We start from the raw sequence: 20,856 nt of genomic DNA on the forward strand, positions 1-20,856 counted from the left end.
ACCAGCCTGGGAGAGCTCCAGTGGAGGAGTATCCATGAAGCTGAATGGCAGGTTGTTTCACTGGCGCATGGTTCTTGGAAAGAAGCTGTTACAGAAGGCTGGGTGGGTGGCATGTTCCCGGAACAGTCTTTGGGCTCCCCTTGTCTGGCCATCCCCTTTGGTGTAGCACTGAGAGGGACATATCAGTGTCAACCATGCTGTTATTGATTTTGTAAAGCATGGTGAGGCGGTTGTGTTATCTTCTTTCTGTGAGAGGCTGCCACTGCAACATGTTGAGCACACTGGTCACACAGCCTGGTGTCCAGTTGCTGTTGTTGTTGAAGATGTTGTGGGCTGCTCTGCATTGTACTTTGCACAGGACAGGTCCTCTGTGATGGTGACGTAGAGGTATTTGCTGGATGCTGTTGTTTCCAGTGTCTGCCTGTGGAGGCCGCATGTATAACACCTTTCTTCTTGCATGGGGAGGTGCAGATAATGGTGAGTTTGCTGGGTTTGAAGCTCATTTGCCAGGTTGCTTCCCAATGTTAGGTTTCAAATCACACAGGAATCGGACTCCCCTACTGGAGTCTGCACTAGTGGGTCTCGGTAAGTATGTTAGATAAACGTAATTTTAGGAAGAAAATTTCCTTTTCAAATCCGAAGATTTCTGTATTGAATTTTAAGACTGTATGATGATATGAGAGTTTATGGAAGACATGCTTTTTTTTTGTATGTGTGTTTTTTCCAGTTTTTTGCAGTTTGTTGATCTGTGAACATTGATTAATATGCAGTTTGATTGCTATGTGTCCAGGTGGGGATAGTGGCCATCAATGTGATCGGTGATTATATAAAGAAACCTGATATCAATGATCCAGTAAGTTTCTTCCATTTCACTTCTTGCCGTCCTTGATAATGAGATACAATAGTTTACAATTTTGTTTTGTGTGGTTCTGTTTTTTGTTGTTGTAAAGTGGGTTGTTGTTTAGGGGATGGAGTTGTTGTTGGTGTATTTGTTGTTTTGTTTTTTATTTGTTTGTTATTTTCTACCATTTTTATTTCGAAAACGAGAATTCCACCTACATGGCGTGAGTTTTGTTTGTGTTCAAAATAACTGTGAAATGTATGTTTAATGGGATGAACAGATCCAGTCAAATGGATTAAGTGTATATATTCAGTACATTAGGTAATATCATATCAGTGCATCCTCACCATTCTGGATTAAAAAGATAAAGGAACTATGAAATAAAGAGGTGATTTATTTGGCCTGGTCATCTTCTTTATATTTTGTAAGATGCACACGCTATTTTGATGAACTGGCCCATTTGTGTTTCTCATTTTCACTTTTGGAATTGGTGCCATACTTTATAATGATAATATATGGATCAGTATGCTTTTGGAGTCGTTTTTGAAAAATTGTTCCTTAATTATTCAGATCTCTGTGAACAGGTACATGTTTGTGTATGTGTCTGTTGATCAAGTATTTGTCTCCTGTTGGTTGGTATAGTTTAATTCTCTCTCTCTCTCTCTCTCTCTCTCTCTCTCTCTCTCTCTCTCTCTCTCTCTCTTATTTACACACACACACACACACACACTCTCAAACTTACTCACTCACTCATTCACTCACATACACACACTCACACATACAAGTACACAATATTTTAATGTATTTATGCTTACCTCCCAGGATCTGCAGATTGATATCAACGACAACAGAACAGCTGACAGAGATCCTGCGCTGGAGGGATTTTTCAACAAGTGAGTCACCAGACTGCTAGCACAGGCCCAGACAATGGCTTGTATTGGTTTTTTGTTTGTTCCAGCCAGTCATTGATGAGTTACTTAACTTCTTCTGTTAATATTGGAGTGGTATACTGACCAACTACCTGACTTACCTTTGTTTTACATCCCAAAGATCAGCCTGTTGAATGAATAACTGACACTGTTTCCAGTAGTAAAATGATGATGTTATGACTAGAAGTGTATAATATGGTAATAATTGTTTTACTCAGTTTAGAGTTTCTGATTGGAAGAAAATAATATTCTTACATATTTTAGGGGTTTTTTGTTGTTGTTTTTTTTAAGGGTGGGGGAAATGTGAGTCTTTGTTGTTATTTTGTTGCTGTTTTTTGCATAAATTTAAAATATCGAATGACTGAAAAATATTTAAAGAAAATGGACTTAGTCATTGTTTACAAAAGAGGAGGCAGACGTCACATATATGGTATCTGTATAATGAATAAATACATTATATTTGTATCATAAATAGCCTGCAAATATTCCGGTCAGCATGAAATTTTTTCAGCCATGGTTTTATTTAATGATTAATTTATAGCCCAGATTTTTTTTAAAATATGACTTTGTATGATCAACAGGTAGAAGAGACATACATGCTGAATTAGAACATTTCAAGAAGCTGTCAGAATTTCATGAAATCATCCCCAAAACAATAAACTCGGATATAAGACATGTTTAGAAATAAACACAGACCAGTTGACTTTTGTCTTGTGGCCTCACGAACTTCGAGTAACTGCAGCAGAAAACATCCTGTTTCAAACTTTTTTTTTTTTCCCCTGAACTAACTTTAATCCCTGTCTGACCCCCTCCCACCCCCCACTCCCCCACGCCCCCTTTTTTTCTGAAAAACAACAAAAAGAATATTGTTTAAAATTAAATCCTTTATCTCATCTCTGCACATTTCTCTTCAGTAGAATTTTGTCTCGGGCGAGGGAAAAGAATTCTGGCTATTGCCATGGAAAAATGACTTTTGTTATCCATATTTGCTTTTTTTGCTCGAGTGGGCTTTTTTGTTTGTTTAGTTTTCGACATCACTCTTTTTTTTATGCATAACATTATGTCATTCATCCTTGTAAAAGGTCTGTGGAACAAAAATTTGGATATTTCTTTTGTTGTATTATTGCAGATTTTTGTGCATTGTTTGTATGATTGGTCCAAAAGATGAATGTGTGTAATGTTTCAAAGGGTTCAGGAAATCAACTTCCTGCCTTGTCGCCTTGCCTTGTTGCAGGCCTGACTACATCTCTCCGCTGGATGACCTGGCCTTTGACATGTACCAGGACCCAGAGGTTGCACAGATCATTCGTAAGCTGGAACGCAAGAAGCAGGAGGCTGTTCTACGTATGTCATTCTTTTGTTTTTCCTTTGTTTTAATGTGTGTATAGTAGTGGTGTGTATTGTTTGATTGGGTGCATAGCAGCAGTGTGTGTTTGCTTGTATGTTTTTCAGTGAATGTGTCAGTCTGTTATTGTTTGTTTTTTTCTGTTATTTTGTGTGCCTGCATCTGCTTAGTTTTGTCTCTCTGTCAGTGTGACTGGTTCAGCGTATTTCTGTATCTCTTAGTAGTTTAGGTGGTTATTTACATTTAAAAGCTCCTGCATTGTTAGATGCATGAGGCAGCCAAAGCGTTCTATTCTTTGCGGTCCTCAGCCAGTTTGCTGGTGTCACTCTGTGGCCTGTCAACAAGTCTGAGGTCTCTCCGCTCTCTTTGCTGCCAGTTCATCTCATGCTGTCCTGTCTTTCTTTATTTGTGGTGATGGTCACAGCAGAACCACTTATATGGCTTTTTTCTCCTGTCTTTCTTCAACTTTCTGTCTTTTGGGCTGTCTCTAACCACAGACAAAAAAGACATGATGTGAAAAGAGATTCTAGTTCTTTCGAAAAATTTCATATTTCAGTCAGTGGCTTTGGGTGGTTTTAATTTGTGACGAATCAGTTGAATGTTGTTGTTTTTTTAAGCGGATATGGTGTGGCATTTGTAGATCAGTGTGCATACTTTGATTGCCTTGAAATTGAATCTGAAACATTTGATAGAAAAAGCGTTAGTTGTATAGAATATGGATTTTTGAAAACCTGTGTGTTTCAGAGGAGCGGTATGACTATGCCAAGCGGTTAAAGTTTGCTATCACAGATTTACAAAAGGTAAGCTGTTCAGATGTTTCATGGTAATTTATAGGAGTCCTGTAGAGCTCCTGTTTTCCAAGTGCTATGTCTTCCCTGTAGAAAACTGCTCATTGTCTTTCAGTATTATGCTTCTTTTGTCTGTTATCTGTGTCTGTTTTGCACATGCACATGCATGCATGTATTTATTCAAGTGTCTATGTAATTGTGTGTGTTGCTCAAGGGAGTTCTCAAGACAGTTTGTGTGAATGGTTATGTGTGCATGTGCTGCATTCATACATCATAACATGTATGAAGAGCAGGTATCTGCGCAGGTGTGAATGCATACATGTGTATCATATGTGGAGGTTTGCAGGATACATATCTGCATCTATATGAGATCTGTGTGGGGGTGGGTATGGTGCTGATGACCAGAATAGATGGAGTCTCCCGTCGGTCCGACGGATGAGTAGGCAGGCAGGCTTATCTGTCGGTGTGTGTCCTCATATGGGAGAAGAGGCCGATTCTGGATGCGCAGCACTTCCCACAAGTGTTGCAATGGAAAACGTCTCCAGAAGTTGAGCCCTGCTTCCTTCGCTTACATTTCTCCTTAATGGCCAGCATTCTCTTGTTTTCAAACGTCTTTATGCCACTAGAGCACAGCATCCTCCAGCGAGAGCGGTCAAGGGCATCAGTTTCCCAGGAAGCAATGTCTATGTCACAGGCTTTGAGGTTTGTCTTCAAGGTGTCCTTGAAGTGCTTGCAGTGTCTTCCAAGTTCACTGTGGCCTTCCTTCATTTGGCCATATAAAAGCATCTTCGGGATCCTGCTGTCTGTCATGTGGACAACGTGTCCTGTCCAGCGTAGCTGGCACTGGATCAGCAGGTTTTCGATGCTGGGCAGGCCGCTCCTCTCTAGGACCTGGAGGTTGGAGGCCCTGTCTTGCCACTTTATGCCGAAGGTCTTTCGTAGGCATCTCTGGTGAAACTGCTCAAGTTGTTGAATGTGACAGTGATGTCGTCCATGTTTCACAGCAGTACAATCTGGTCAGCACAACAGCTGTGTAGGTTTTCATCTTGGTGCTGAGCCTGATGCCTTTGTTGTTCAACAGCCTGTTGAGTTTGCCAAAGGCAGAGTGGGCCTTGGCAATGCGATATATGATATAAAGTATAATAATTGTATATAGTTGGAGTTTATCTCTCCTGTCTCTTCCATTGTCTCTACCTCATCCACCTCGGTCTCATACTTCATTCTCTCATTCTCTTGTGTGTCTTGAATACACATGCATTCTTAATTAAGCTTGTAGTCAGAAGAATACAATAAGTTCTTTAATCTGGTAAGTAGAAAGGTGCAGAGAAATGTCATGCATTGTAGACATGTGTCATCATCTATTGGTACGTGCCATCATCTGTTGGCATGTGTCATCTTCTGTTGGCATGTGTCGTCTTCTGTTGGCTTGTGTCATCTTCTGTTGGCATGTGTCAGAACCAATGCATTTTCACTTCTAGCTCTAGGCAAATGTCATTATCATCTGTTGGCATATGTCTTCATCTGTTTGCTTGTGTCATTTTCTGTTGGCTTGTGTCTTCATCTGTTTGCTTGTGTCATCTGTTGGCATGTGTCATCTTCTGTTGGCTTGTGTCATCTTCTGTTGGCTTGTGTCATCTGCTGGCATGTGTCTTCATCTGTTTGCTTGTGTCGTCTGTTTGCATGTTTCATCTTCTGTTGGCTTGTGTCATCTTCTGTTCTGTTGGCTTGTGTCATCTTCTGTTGGCTTGTGTCATCTGTTGGCATGTGTCTTCATCTGTTTGCTTGTGTCATCTTCTGTCAGCATGTGTCTTCATCTGTTTGCATGTGTCATCTTCTGTTGGCATATGTCTTCATCTGTTTGGTTGTGTCATCTTCTGATGGCGTGTGTCATCTTTTGTTGGCGTATGTCATCTTTTGTTGGCATGTGTCAGAACCAATTAGTTCTGACCTGTGGGGGTGTTTGTCATTATCATCTATTGGTATGTGTCATCATTTGTTGACATGTATGTATCAGGTAGGTGAGAAGCTGGGCAAGATGGAGGTGGAGAAGCGTCAGGCGGTGGAGAACGAGGACTACGACAAGGCCAAGGTGAAGAAGGTGCAGATGGACGAGACACGCCTCCAGGTGTACTCAGACCTCAAGATCCACGACCTGCTCGAGTCCTCGGGGGTACGGAATCAGAATCTGTTTTAATTGTCAGTTAAACTTTGACAAGGTTTATAAGACACACATGAAAATGATGATATGGATAGTTATGTAGTGCCCATCATCGGTCGGAGACTAAGCTTTAACTCACTCTGGACGACAAGTTTTCTCCCTTGCTTTTCCCCACAGACGGCCCATTTGTAACGGTTTGGAAAAAAATTACAAAAAATACAAAATACTGTGTAAGAAAATGAAACTTTCAGAACTGGTTTATTACGTGTTGAGCTATTACATATATAAAAAAAAAAATCAAATTTCTCATCTTATTTTTACAGTTTTGCCATATGTAGAAAATACTGCCAATTTTTCACCCTGAATCACCATACCCATGCTCGCTTTCTGCATTAAATTCGCTTTCTTGTTCGTCATCATCCACCTCTTCAATGTCCGACCCTTCAGTTTGTAGCATTTCAAGTACTTCGGCAACCCTAAAACGTTGTCGTCACTGCCTTGTTCGCTTCACAACATTCTGAGAAGAGCCCGCTTTGCTAACAGGCTGGCACGCGAGCAGACGACCGGTCAGTGACTTCGTCAGCGTGTGTGCTAGATGGGCCACACATCCCAGACTGACCAATCATACTGTTCGATTGTGGAGTGACCCAGAATAGCGCACTCTGCTTGGCTAATCTCAAAATCACGTGTACAGCACATGATGGAATTTTACTATCGGAGAATGCTATTCCATTCCTTCGTCCAAATCCGAATACGTTTTGTGTAGGAATGCGTGAGCATTCCTTCGTCCGGAGAGAGTTAAGAGCTTTTTGTCATTTGCACAACAGGCTGCCTGCCTGGTTAGAGCCGGCTGACAGCTGCCATGGGGCACTCATCAGTCATTTCCAGATGCATGCAAACACACATATCCGCATACATGTACTCACACACACACACACACACACACACACACACACACACACACACACCATAGTCAATGAACAATAGACAAGCAGAACAAGAAGTCAAACTAACTGGGTTCATGATAAATCTGGCTTCACAACACACCAATAATGTTTCTTCTTCTTCTTTTTCTACTTCTTTTTTTCTTTTTATTGATTTTGTTTCTCTGTTTTTTTTGGGTTTTTTTAGGGATGTGTATGTTGGGGTTAGCACAGAGATGTTGACTAGACACCCAGATTGTTCCATGAAACAAATTTTTCATAATTCATTTAAAACTATGACTTGAGTGAGCCGTTTTCAGTGATTTTGACTGGTGTCTGTCTGTCTGCCTCAGTCTCTGCTTGGGTCTCTGTCTCCTTCTTACTCTCTGTCCTAATATTTGTTGGTTTGTTGTTGTTGTTTTTTTTAAGAAAGGGAATGGGAAGTTTGTTTTACCAAAGAGAGCACAATATACTCTCCTTTGAATTTTTCCCAGTCACAAACTAATGGATCCTTATATTATAATGTTTTGATGTTTAGATTCTCATGGGAAATTTCATGCTTTTTCTTTGTTTTCATGAGTTTGTGTTTGTATTTGCATTCATTTGAAATTTTTGTTTCTGTGTCTTTTCAGCCTCGACATGCTATCACAGTGGATTTAGGTATGTATGGTGAGAGAGAGATAGAGAGAGACACAGAGAGAGAGAGTGTGTCAGTGTGTGTGTGTGTGTGTGTGTGTGTGTGTGTGTGTGTGTGTGTGTGTGACAGTATGTGCAGCTATTCTGCTGGATGGATTTCACCGTATGAATAGTATATCATTCACTTAAAAGTGATTATATAAAAATGCCTTACCCTAGATACCATTACTATAATAGTTGATACATTTGATGCTGTTGCTATGTCACAACTGGTCTAGGCTATTTACTATTAATGTGATCTTAAATCACCATGATTACTACAATCATTAAGATGTAAGCATTGATTGATTGAATGATTGGACAAATCTTCCTTTCTTCTTTTTATTTTATTTTTATTTATTTATTTTTTTGGTGTGTGTTTGTTTGTTTATTTGTTTGTTGTTGTTGTTATTGCTGTTGATGTTGTTGTTACAGATTTGTTTTGCCTTGCTATAGCCTGTTTCGTTTTATTTTGTCTTATCTATCTCTCTGTAGTGGAAGATGATATTGTTCGTTGTATACTGTTTGGTTCATACTATTCTCTGTATTGTATACATGTTTTTGGAAAATTAAAAAAAAAGTTAAAAAAAAAAAAAAAAAATGCAGCTCGAAAACATGTGTCGTTGTGTGTGTATTTGTTATTGTCTGTATAAAGATGCATGTACATGTGTTTAAGTGTGTGTGTTTGTGTGACACAACCGATGAACTCCATATGCAAAGAAGGGATCATCCAACAGCTTAGATTGTTATCAACAACAGTCAGGTGTCTTGTTTCAGTCAGTCCCAGACTGATAATTGTATGCTTTCATTGACCAGTTGCCCACCTGTCACCCTCACCTGTCACACTCACAAATACTCTTGGAGCACACACACACACACACACACACACACACACACTCCATAGCACACGCACGCACACACACACACACACACACACACACACACTCCATAGCACACGCACTCACGCACACATACACACACACACACACACACTCCATAGCACACGCACGCACACATACACACACACACACACATACACACACACACACACACACACACACACTGCACACACACACACACACACACACACACACACACACACACACACACACTGCACATACTCACACATACACACACACACCCACACACACTGCACACACACACACACGCACACACACACAGACACACACACTTGCACGGACACTCCATAGCACACACACACACTCGCACGCACACTCCATAGCACACACACACACACACACACACACACACACACACACACATCACACGCACATCATTCATGGGCATGCTAACGTTCCTGTCCTCACTGTTCTGTTTCTTTTTGCATCCGATGCACAGTATTCACACCTCCATTCACTCCCCTGTCGCGAGAGGAGTGTTGACAGATAGCTCTCTCAGTCCACAATATTACCGATCTCCCCTCACAGACCCCCAGTGTTGACAGATAGCTCTCTCAGTCCACAATATTACCGATCTCCCCTCACAGACCCCCAGTGTTGACAGATAGCTCTCTCAGTCCACAATATTACCGATCTCCCTCACAGACCCCCAGTGTTGACAGATGCTCTCTCAGTCCACAATATTACCGATCTCCCCTCACAGACCCCCAGTGTTGACAGATGCTCTCTCAGTCCACAATATTACCGATCTCCCCTCACAGACCCCCAGTGTTGACAGATGCTCTCTCAGTCCACAGTATTACCGATTTCCCCTCACAGACCCCCAGCGGCAGGCAACCCCTCCTAGGCTGATGGAGATCGAGCGCAGCCCCCCTCCCGCCTTACCGCCACCTTCCTCCCCCACTCCGCGGATGCCCTACGATGAGAGGCCGCTGCCCGCCATGAAAAAGTGAGTGCTGAGAGTTTGACGCTGTTTTCGTCCCTCATTCTGCCCACTTTATATCTCCCCTGCAGCTGCTGACATGTTTTTTTTTGGTTAATAATGTCTCAGTGGGTGACAGCCAGCTGTGTTTATCTTTCTTCTTGCCACCTTCCCTCCTGCTTTATTTCACCCCCCCCCCCCCAGCCTCCCACCCCACCCCATCCTCCCCTGCATGTCTTGGTCCAGGATATATGTAGTTTTGATGCATCAGTATTATATGTCTTAATCCAGGATCTGAAATTTTAACACAGCAGTTATTTGTATCATAATCCAGGATAAATAGTTTTGATGCGTCAGTATATTCATGATATATAGTTTTGATACCTCTGTAACATGTATCCTAATCCAGGGTGTATAGTTTTGATGCATAAGGAATATATGTCTTAATTCAAGGATGTATGGTTTTGATGCATCCGTAATACATTATGATAATCCAGGAAAAAGTTTTGGTACGTCAGTATCATATATAATAATCCAGATTGTATAGTTTTGATACATTAACCATATGTATATGTGTGTATAGAGAGAGAGAGAGAGAGAGAGAGAGAGAGAGAGAGAGAGAGAGAGAGAGGTATAATTCAGGATATATAGTTTTCATACATCAGGAATGTGTGTTATAATCCAGGATAGATACTTTTGATACATCAGAGATATATATCATAATCCAGGTTATATACTTTTGATACAACAGTCAGATTGATTGATAAAATAACATAATCCAGTATATGTAGTTTTGATACATCAGTTGTGTGTGTGTGTGTGTGTGTATATATATATATATATATATATATATATATATATATATATATATATATATATATAATCACTATTCGATGTGGTTTTGATACGTCAGTTATATATGAATCCAGGATATATAGTGACGAATGCATCATTTACATATGAATCCAGGATATATAGTGTTGATGTATCATTTACATATGAATCCAGGATATATAATGTTGATGCATCATTTGCATATGAATCCAGGATATATAGTGTTGATGCATCGTTTACATATGAATCCAGGATATATAATGTTGATGCATCATTTACATATGAATCCAGGATATATAATGTTGATGCATCATTTGCATATGAATCCAGGATGTACATTTTATTTATTGACAGCTGACCATTTTCTACCCCCTCGCACATAGCAAACCAGAACATAGCTCTCATACCACACCTGTATATATTGACTCTGCATGCCTTGTAATCCTGAATTGAGTAAAACAGAGCTTGATGTATTGACTGCCTGCCTTATTCTGTCCACAATCATCTGGTTTTGATACATCACAAATATTATTGACTTGCTGCATATAACTGAATTTTCTTGCCTTAGTGTTTGAATATGTTTTTCAAGAAGATATTGCTTTTGTTAATGATTTTTTGGCAGTCATATTTCAGACATGATCATTCGTTGTCATATTTATTTTAGTTACAGGCTTCTGGTTTAGGTAATAGTATTTGTGATTATTTTAGCCTCACAGCATTTTAGTAATAACATTAGCATGCCTTCTTTTATCTTGCCATATTATGTGTATAATCAGCCCACCATTCTTTTTTATTTTCTACTTTTAGTTTAACTGTTGCACCAAGAAATTATTATAACCATAGTTTGGTGTCATTATGATAATTTTTTTTTTTTACTTTCTCTTGATTTCAGTTTCATTTGTATCCCATAAAAATATTAGACACTTTTTCCATATGTATTACTGGTTTGAAAGCATGGGCCCTTTTGCTTGTCTGATCAATTATGCATGCCTGGCTTTGTGACCTATATTGTGTTCATACTCTGTAAATACCCAGGGCAAACTGGTTGACAGTGTGACAGACTTGCTTCATAGCCGATGAAGCAGCTGACAGACTGAGTGACAGATGAGCCCAGCAAGACGTAGTCTGACAGACTGTGTGACAGATGAGCCCAGCAAGATGTAGCCTGACAGACTGACAGATGAACCCAGCAAGATATAGCCTGTGACAGATGAGTCCAGCAAGATGTAGCCTGTGACAAATGAGTCCAGCAAGATATAGCCTGTGACAGATGAGTCCAGCAAGATATAGCCTGTGACAGGTGAGTCCAGCAAGATGTAGCCTGACAGACTGAGTGACAGATGAGCCCAGCAAGTTGTAGCATGTGACAGATGAGTCCAGCAAGATGTAGCCTGTGACAGATGAGTCCAGCAAGATGTAGCCTGACAGACTGAGTGACAGATGAGTCCAGCAAGATGTATCCTGACAGACAGACTGACAGATGAACCCAGCAAGATGTAGCCTGACAGACTGTGTGACAGATGAGGCCAGCAAGATGTAGCCTGACAGACTGTATGACAGATGAACCCAGCAAGATGTACCTGTGACAGATGAGGCCAGCAAGATGTAGCCTGACAGACTGTATGACAGATGAACCCAGCAAGACGTAGCCTGACAGACAGTGACAGATGAGCCCAGCAAGATGTAGCCTGACAGACAGTGACAGATGAGCCCAGCAAGATGTAGCCTGACAGACTGTGTGACAGATGAGGCCAGCAAGATGTAGCCTGACAGACAGAGTGACAGATGAGCCCAGCAAGATGTAGCCTGTGACAGATGAAACCAGCAAGATGTAGCCTGACAGACTGTGTGACAGATGAGTCCAGCAAGATGTATCCTGAAAGACAGAGTGACAGATGAACCCAGCAAGATGTATCCTGACAGACAGAGTGACAGATGAACCCAGCAAGATGTATCCCGACAGACAGAGTGACAGATGAGGCCAGCAAGATGTAGCCTGACAGACAGAGTGACAGATGAGGCCAGCAAGATGTAGCCTGACAGACAGAGTGACAGATGAACCCAGCAAGATGTAGCCTGACAGACTGAGTGACAGATGAGCCCAGCAAGTTGTAGCATGTGACAGATGAGTCCATGACAGACAGTGACAGATGAACCCAGCAAGATGTAGCCTGACAGACAGAGTGACAGATGAACCCAGCAAGATGTAGCCTGACAGACAGAGTGACAGATGAGGCCAGCAAGATGTAGCCTGACAGACAGAGTGACAGATGAGGCCAGCAAGATGTAGCCTGACAGACAGAGTGACAGATGAACCCAGCAAGTTGTAGCCTGACAGACTGACATGAACCCAGCAAGACGTAGCCTGACAGACAGAGTGACAGATGAGGCCAGCAAATTGTAGCATGTGACAGATGAGTCCATGACAGACAGAGTGACAGATGAACCCAGCAAGATGTAGCCTGACAGACAGAGTGACAGATGAGGCCAGCAAGATGTAGCCTGACAGACAGTGACAGATGAACCCAGCAAGATGTAGCCTGACAGACAGAGTGACAGATGAACCCAGCAAGTTGTAGCCTGACAGACTGACAGATGAACCCAGCAAGACGTAGCCTGACAGACAGAGTGACAGATGAGGCCAGCAAGATGTAGCCTGACAGACAGAGTGACAGATGAGGCCAGCAAGATGTAGCCTGACAGACAGAGTGACAGATGAGGCCAGCAAGATGTAGCCTGACAGACAGAGTGACAGATGAACCCAGCAAGATGTAGCCTGACAGACAGAGTGACAGATGAGGCCAGCAAGATGTAGCCTGACAGACAGAGTGACAGATGAGGCCAGCAAGATGTAGCCTGACAGACTGTGTGACAGATGAACCCAGCAAGATGTAGCCTGACAGACAGAGTGACAGATGAACCCAGCAAGACGTAGTCTGACAGACTGATGGAATGATTGTCTCAGGAACTAATGAGTACACACAGGGAGATTAACTTGTGACAGACAGACAGGCAGATGGACATGCGTAATAGAACGATGAAGAGATCGACTAACAAGAGACTTAACAGAAAGAGAGACAGTGAACTGATAGATAGAAAGACAGATAGTCCAGAACAACACACAGAGAGACTGAGAAGTGAATGATGTGAGAGAGAGAGAGAGAGAGAGAGAGAGACAATGAAGTGATAGATAGACAGTCCGACAGTCCAGCTTAACAGCGGAGAGAGAGAGTGATGAATGAATGAATAAACCAAGAGAGAGGGAGAGAGAGAGAGAGAGAAGTAATAGATGGAAAGACAGACAGTCCAGCAGAACAAAGGAGAGAGAGAGATTCATGATTGAATGAACAGAGAGCGGGACAGTGGAATGATAGATGGAAAGATAGACAGACCAGCAGAACAACATAGAGAGAGATTAATGAATGAATAGATGGAGAGAGAGGTAGTGAAATGATAGATGGACAGACCAGCAGAACAACGGAGAGAGATAAATTGATGAATGAATAAACAGAGAGAAGGACGTCTGCATGACAGATGGACAGACACACAGACCAGCAGAACAATAGAGAGAACTGACCAGTGACTACAGAGAGAGGGACGGTAACATGACAGACAGACAGACTGACCAGCAGAACAATAGAGAGAACTGACCAGTGACCACAGAGAGAGGGACGGTAACATGACAGACAGACAGACTGACCAGCAGAACAATAGAGAGAACTGACCAGTGACCACAGAGAGAGGGATGGTAACATGACTGACAGACAGACAGACTGACCAGCAGAACAACGGAGAGAACTGACCAGTGACTACAGAGAGAGACACAGTGATGTGACAGATGGACAGACAGACTGACCAGCAGAACAACAGAGAGAGAACTGACCAGAGACAACACAGAGAGACACACAGTGATGTGACAGATGGACAGACAGACTGACCAGCAGAACAACAGAGAGAGAACTGACCAGAGACAACACAGAGAGACACACAGTGATGTGACAGATGGACAGACAGACTGACCAGCAGAATAACAGAGAGAGAGAACTGACCAGAGACAACACAGAGAGACACACAGTGATGTGACAGACGGACAGACAGACTGACCAGCAGAACAACAGAGAGAGAACTGACCAGAGACAACACAGAGAGACACACAGTGATGTGACAGATGGACAGACAGACTGACCAGCAGAACAACAGAGAGAGAACTGACCAGAGACAACACAGAGAGACACACAGTGATGTGACAGATGGACAGACAGACTGACCAGCAGAACAACAGAGAGAGAACTGACCAGTGACAACACAGAGAGACACACAGTGATGTGACAGATGGACAGACAGACTGACCAGCAGAACAACAGAGAGAGAACTAACCAGAGACAACACAGACACACAGTGATGTGACAGACGCACAGACAGACTGACCAGCAGAACAACAGAGAGAGAACTAACCAGAGACAACACAGACACACAGTGATGTGACAGACGCACAGACAGACTGACCAGCAGAACAACAGAGAGAGAACTAACCAGAGACAACACAGAGAGACACACAGTGATGTGACAGATGGACAGACAGACTGGCCAGCAGAACAACAGAGAGAGAACTGACCAGAGACAACACAGAGAGACACACAGTGATGTGACAGACGGACAGACAGACTGACCAGCAGAACAACAGAGAGAGAACTGACCAGAGACAACACAGACACACAGTGATGTGACAGATGGACAGACAGATGGACCAGCAGAAAACACAGAGAGAGAACTGACCATTGACTACACACACAGAGAGGGACAGTTATGTGACTGACGGACAGACAGACTGACCAGCTGATTGTGATGACTGTTGCTGTGTGACACTGACCAGTAAAGCGGCGGCCCCCTCTGTGGAGCCCCCTCCTCAAGCAGCTGCCTCCCCCACCCCATACAGCGAGCGTAGCTTACCTGTGCACAGGTGAGAGAGGTGGATTGTTGGGTGTTGTGTTGTTGTCACACTAGTGCTCATTGTTGTAGTTCCCGTCAGTGAGTCAAAGTACTTTGTTAGAGGAGCAATGGAACAGTTGTGTCAGAGCTGAAAGACAAGCGATTATGCAATGTTCATTCCCCGCAAAATGCAGGTGTGCATGTGTTTTATGTAATGCTCAGTAACAAATGTAATTTTTGGTCAGATTTATCAGAGAAAGTAGGGTAATGAAGGGATTGATAATAATAATAATAATAATAATAATAATAATAATCATGATACAGTGCTGACAAAGCCATAAGTGGCTGTTTAATCCTTGTTGAATCCCCTTCAGGCTTCCAATGCCTAACTGCCTATCTTTGGTTGTTGCAATTAAACACTGTACCTCTTCAGAGGTCTAGAGAGAAGCTGAAGGCCCTTTTAGAGTTATCTGAATCTCATTTTGCCCCTTTTTATTAGAAGCTTGGTTTGTTTGTTTTTTTTCTCTGACCATTCCTTCGTCTGAATCGGTTGGCAAGAGTGAAATGGAATTCATGGCTGCCAGAGTTGTAAAGAATGACTTGTGGCTTTTCATGAGATCAGTATATTTCTTTTCTTGTATTTCTGACAAAGTTCACACACCTATTCCTATAACTGCTATATATATATATATATCTTCAGTTTCTTTGAAGAGTGGTGTGGAGGAAAGGGGGGCGGGGGGCTGAGGGGGAGGGGGGGGGTTCTTGGAATTAAAGCAGCGCAAATTCACCAGAGTGTATCTTCAAGGGAGACATGAATTATTGGTATTGTTCAGTGTTTTGCTTTAGATCAACATTTCACCAGCACATCTCACTGCATGGTTTTATGCATATCTTGTTGATGCTATATTTTTTTGTTTGTTTGTTATAAGTCTTTAAGGGTGTGTTGTATCAGTGATTTTTGATTGCTTTCATGTGCACACTTGCTGTGTGATGGAGATTAGAATAAAATCCATTTACTTTGAATTTCAGAAAGAGAGGAAAACTGCCCAGAGGGTTTCAAGATTGAAATAATTGAGAAAAGATTTCAGTTTATTTGAATGAATGTAGACAGTAATGTGAAATTATCAAGAGAACATTCCAGTTTATTTGAGTGAATGTAGACAGTAATATGAAATTATCAAGAGAACATTCCAGTTTATTTGAGTGAATGTAGACAGTTTAAAAAAACTGAACATCGGAAGACAGTGGTCAGAAGGACTGTTTGTATGTTATAGACACTTAAAGAGGAAAGGTCTGACAGAAACAGTTTTGGTGACTGTAACTATGGATGATTTTTAAAAAGTAAAGAATTGAAGTAGTGCATTGCCATTATAGATATATGGAGACAACTGGATGTTGTGGGATAATTATTGGATGGTAGGCTGTGCACAGCGGCATTGTTTAATAAGGATTATTTGTAGAGTAAGCAGTTTGTAAGCAGTTTTGTCACCACTGAATCATCAGTGTCATTGTTCAGATGTAGTCATTGTTGTGTGGAATTAGCCTTTTTAGGGAAAGTCAAGATTACAGTTGGGGAGGGGGGTGATGCTTTGTCTTGGTTATGTGAAACTGTATAACTTTTTTTTCTTCATTGTACAATGTAACCGATAGTACTGTATGGAGACTTTACTTAAGATACAGGATAGTACTGAAGTGGAAAAATAATCAAACAAGGGTATGGAATATAGCAAACGTACAACATTTTTAGAAAAAGGATTGTTACTAGACAAACATCCAGAATACAGTAGGCTTTTGTGTGTGTTTGTGTGTATGAACATAAAGATGAATGTGTGTGTGTGTGTGTGTGTGTGTGCTTGGAGGGTAATGTGGCACGTGTGTTGTGACTCTGCACCTTGGCATTCACATTATGCATTCATGTACATTTGTGCTGTGCTTGGCTGGTTCAGAATGATAGCTGTTGTCATGAGCTGTGTATGCACTGTGCTGTACTGTAATGAGTACTGTGGTGTTTGTCTCCACTGTATAGCTACCCAAAGAGCTTTGCAAAGCCGTCTGAGCTTCATGCCAATCGGTAGATATCCGTTGAGTGATCATAGATACTTTTGTTTCCCACGGAATGTTTCGTAAGAACTCTTTGCCGAATAATGTAGAACATTTTCTCTCCCCTCCCTTGCTCTTGCCCACCATCTTCCTCCTCTTCCACATAGTAACTTTTCTATGGTTATAGATCCACTGATGATGACCTGTATGTCTCATTCATGTTTTTGTTTTAGACAGAAATGTATCATTTTCATGGGTTTTTAGAGGATTTCTTTCTTGTTTCCAAACACACATACATACATTTATTCTATTTTCTTCTTTTTAAGACTAGAAGTGGTTGGCTACATGAGTGTGTGTGGTTTCCTGTTTTCTTTTAACTGTGTTCTATGGTGACAAGGTGCTGGTGTTGGATTGTTTTGAAAGGGCTGGCTTAACATTGTTTTTATTTTGAGATTTTGAATAAATTCTCACTCTGTGTTGAGTGGTTTGGTAGCTGTGGGGTTGGAGTACTCACTTTAAAATGCCATGATCATGTCTGTGTCTTCACAGTTGGCAGATAGATAAATGTATGTCTATTCGATTACTTTTTCCTATGAATGTATTTTAGACTTGTCTGTACCATGTTCTTTTTCCTCTGCATGCTGTCTGTGTTTCTGTCTCTTTGTCTCTCCTCCTCCTCCCCTCCCCACTGCCCCTTCTGTCTGTCTTTCTTTGTCTTTCTCACCATTCCCCCCTCTCTCTCTGTCTCTGTCTCTGTCTCTCTCTCTCTCTCTCTCTCTCATTCCTCTTTTTCTGGCTATCTACCAACCTCCATCTGTCTCTCTTGCACTTAAGTGCACACAGATACATGCAGTGTATCAGGATACTGGTGTGATTTTGAACGTCTTGTCTTTTTACTCACGAGTTCACATGTTTTTCATGTACTGTAATATTTATTTTTACTGCTGGTTGAATTGTAGACTTGATGTTGTTTGCTTTGTCTGTTATCACTTCAATTGTTCAAAAGTAAAATTGAAGACTTCTGCGTGATATGTCAATGGTAGCTCTTTCTTTCTTCCTTCCTTTTCATTTATTTTTACCTTCCTTTTTTCCTTTCTGTCTTTCTGTGTTTGCATTCTTTGCCACCTCCCCACTTTCTCTCTGATTGTGTGTGTATGGGATGAGTGTGCCTTTCCCTCCTTTCTCTGTCCTTCATGCTTTCTTGAATCTTTAGCTGGCTTGTTGGGTTGGTGCTGCCTGTCTGTCTGTCTTTCTGTTTTTCTGTGTGTATCTCTCTCTCTTTACATGTACATTCTGCATGTGTGTATACATATGCTCATTTTCACATACTTGAATCCATGTGCACACACACCTACATAAACACATATGCATACATGGTATCGATACATGTACGCTCATGCATGCTCTTCACATGCATATATACACATGGCTGATGCACTTTGCATGCAAAATATGCACATGGCTGCTTACAAACATATATACACATGTGCACACACACACACACACACACACACACACAAGGAAAGCCGACTGATTCATACTTAAATACAAGGTGAGACTGAGTGCTGTTTCTTGCTCTTTATTTTTCTGTGTGCTCATTTTCCTTTGTATAAATGGGTTGCCCCGTAAGATTTTTCCCCATTTCATCTTGAGCATATAAAAATAGTCCTGAAGGCTCAAATATCTATGAAAAAAAGTGTTTTTCTTTAAATCAGAGTATTCATAATGCCAAAATTTGAATACTGTTAATTGATGACTGAATTGTATGAAGTCCCAAGGGCATAAACCTCCATCCTTCTGTCTGTATCTCACACACACACACTCTCTCTCCACTTTCTGCATGGTATTTTTAGTGTGTTTGAGGCCCTGTTTCAGCAGAGTGCTGTGTCCTGGGAAAGGCACTTTGCACTGATTTTCCTCACTCCACCCAGGTGTGAACGGGTACCTGACTTTGTTAGGGGAAGGTTAACTCACTCCGGACGAATAGTTCTCTCCCTTGCTTTTCCCTACAGACGACCCATTTGTTAGGGTTAGGGGAAAAAATCACAAAAAAATACAAAACATAAAGTAACTGAATGAAACTCACTTTACTTAACCCACTGACCCCTCTCCTCACGTCGTGTGAATTCCCACCCCGCTCCCTCCTCACTGCTGTCAGAAGCTGAGTCACTGTCAGTAACTTCTTGCTGGTAGCTTTCTTCACTCAGATACTGTATTCAACGTCTTCATCATCCTTGTTGATGTTGAAACCTTCAGTTTGAAGCATTTCAGTCACTTCAGCAGCGGTAAAAGCCGCTGTCGTTATCTAGTTTGCTCCAAAAATTTCCACTTATATCACCTGCGACGCCATTTTCAATAAGTATGCAGATGAGCTTGTCGTATGGGGTCCTGAACTCTGGCTCACTGTGGAGTGTGTTGTTACGAAATCTCATGAAGAAACTTTTCATTTGACCTTTGACACGTTCGCAATGCCTGGAGTAGCTGCGATTGTTATGCTACCCCATGAGGAAAACGTGGAAAAAATTTTAATTGTCGAAACCGCTATAGCGTTCCATGGTCCGGAACGTCAGGAACGCTATAGTGTTCCATCGTCCGAAGTGATTTAAAAGCAGCGGAAGAAGAGGATTGGGCTCTGACATTCCTAAGCTGAGTCTAGACACCAGACACTGGATATGAATTCGTTGCCTCAATGACTGTAAAAGGCTTTGGGGCCTTTATTCTTTATATGTTACTTAGCTTGGATCCATCTGCATGGTTTGACATCTGCCTGAAACTGTATTGAATTGTTTGTTGTTTTGATTCATTGTCAGACCCCCGCCAGTTGAGGAGGAAGATCCTGAGCCAGAACTGAACCAAGGTAAGGGTTTTCTGTTCTTTGCAGTGCTGCTGAAAGGTTGAAGGCAAAAAGTTGTGTTAGTGGAGGAGGGCTCACTCAGTCTGGCTTCATGAATAAGCTGTTATTTTTGTCTGTAGAGGGCTTAGTTGGTGGCGTCCCAAGTATGTTAAATCAGGACAGGTTCTACTAAACCCCACCAAAGTGACTCAGCAGCAGTGTAAGATATCCTCTGGTGTGTGGCCTCCTGGTGACCTTACATCAGTAGTTCCCTGTGGACTGCCAACACTGAGACCTAGGTGTGGTTGTGTATGGTGAATTTGGATAGAGCAGCATGAGAGCTGTGCCACTGAAATGATGCAGTGGATGGGACAGCAAAAAAAAAAAAAAAAGGGGGGGGGGGTGCACAGCAGGTCTGATCAGCATTAACTGACAATGTGTGCACAAGAGATTAACCTGTATGCCCTTTAAATTCATGAATGGAAGAGTGTCAGTTGTTGCTGTAGATTGGTTCATAGTGGGAAAGCATGTGATGCATTCGTGTTCATTTAAATGCAGGAGTTGAATGGTTTCTTTTGTCATATGCTGTTTTTTGGTGTGTTTTTCTGTTTTTTATTCATTTGTTTTGGTTCAGTTGTTATTGGGAAAGTGTGTTAGAGAATTATGATTTTTATAATAAAAACAAAACTTAAACGATATCATTTTTCAGAGAGCATCTG

The 20,856-nt window shown here is 41.7% G+C and overlaps 1 protein-coding gene across 3 annotated transcripts in view; it reads left to right on the forward strand.

Annotated features, from left to right (window-relative positions):
• LOC143287650 (centrosomal protein of 104 kDa-like) overlaps window positions 1-20,856 on the forward strand; it is a 49,344-nt gene that overhangs the window by 5,914 nt on the left and 22,574 nt on the right. For 2 of the 3 annotated variants that reach the window (XM_076595795.1, XM_076595794.1), the window contains exons 6-14: window positions 791-853; window positions 1,664-1,734; window positions 3,005-3,114; window positions 3,860-3,915; window positions 5,918-6,073; window positions 7,617-7,644; window positions 9,399-9,528; window positions 15,209-15,295; window positions 20,115-20,161. In XM_076595795.1, coding sequence (XP_076451910.1) covers window positions 791-853; window positions 1,664-1,734; window positions 3,005-3,114; window positions 3,860-3,915; window positions 5,918-6,073; window positions 7,617-7,644; window positions 9,399-9,528; window positions 15,209-15,295; window positions 20,115-20,161 — 748 coding nt within the window. The remainder of the gene's footprint in view (window positions 1-790; window positions 854-1,663; window positions 1,735-3,004; window positions 3,115-3,859; window positions 3,916-5,917; window positions 6,074-7,616; window positions 7,645-9,398; window positions 9,529-15,208; window positions 15,296-20,114; window positions 20,162-20,856) is intronic. The other variant, XM_076595796.1, reaches the window with a different exon arrangement.

The sequence above is a fragment of the Babylonia areolata genome, chromosome 11, assembly GCF_041734735.1.
Source record: "Babylonia areolata isolate BAREFJ2019XMU chromosome 11, ASM4173473v1, whole genome shotgun sequence".
Lineage (NCBI taxonomy): Eukaryota > Metazoa > Mollusca > Gastropoda > Neogastropoda > Buccinidae > Babylonia > Babylonia areolata.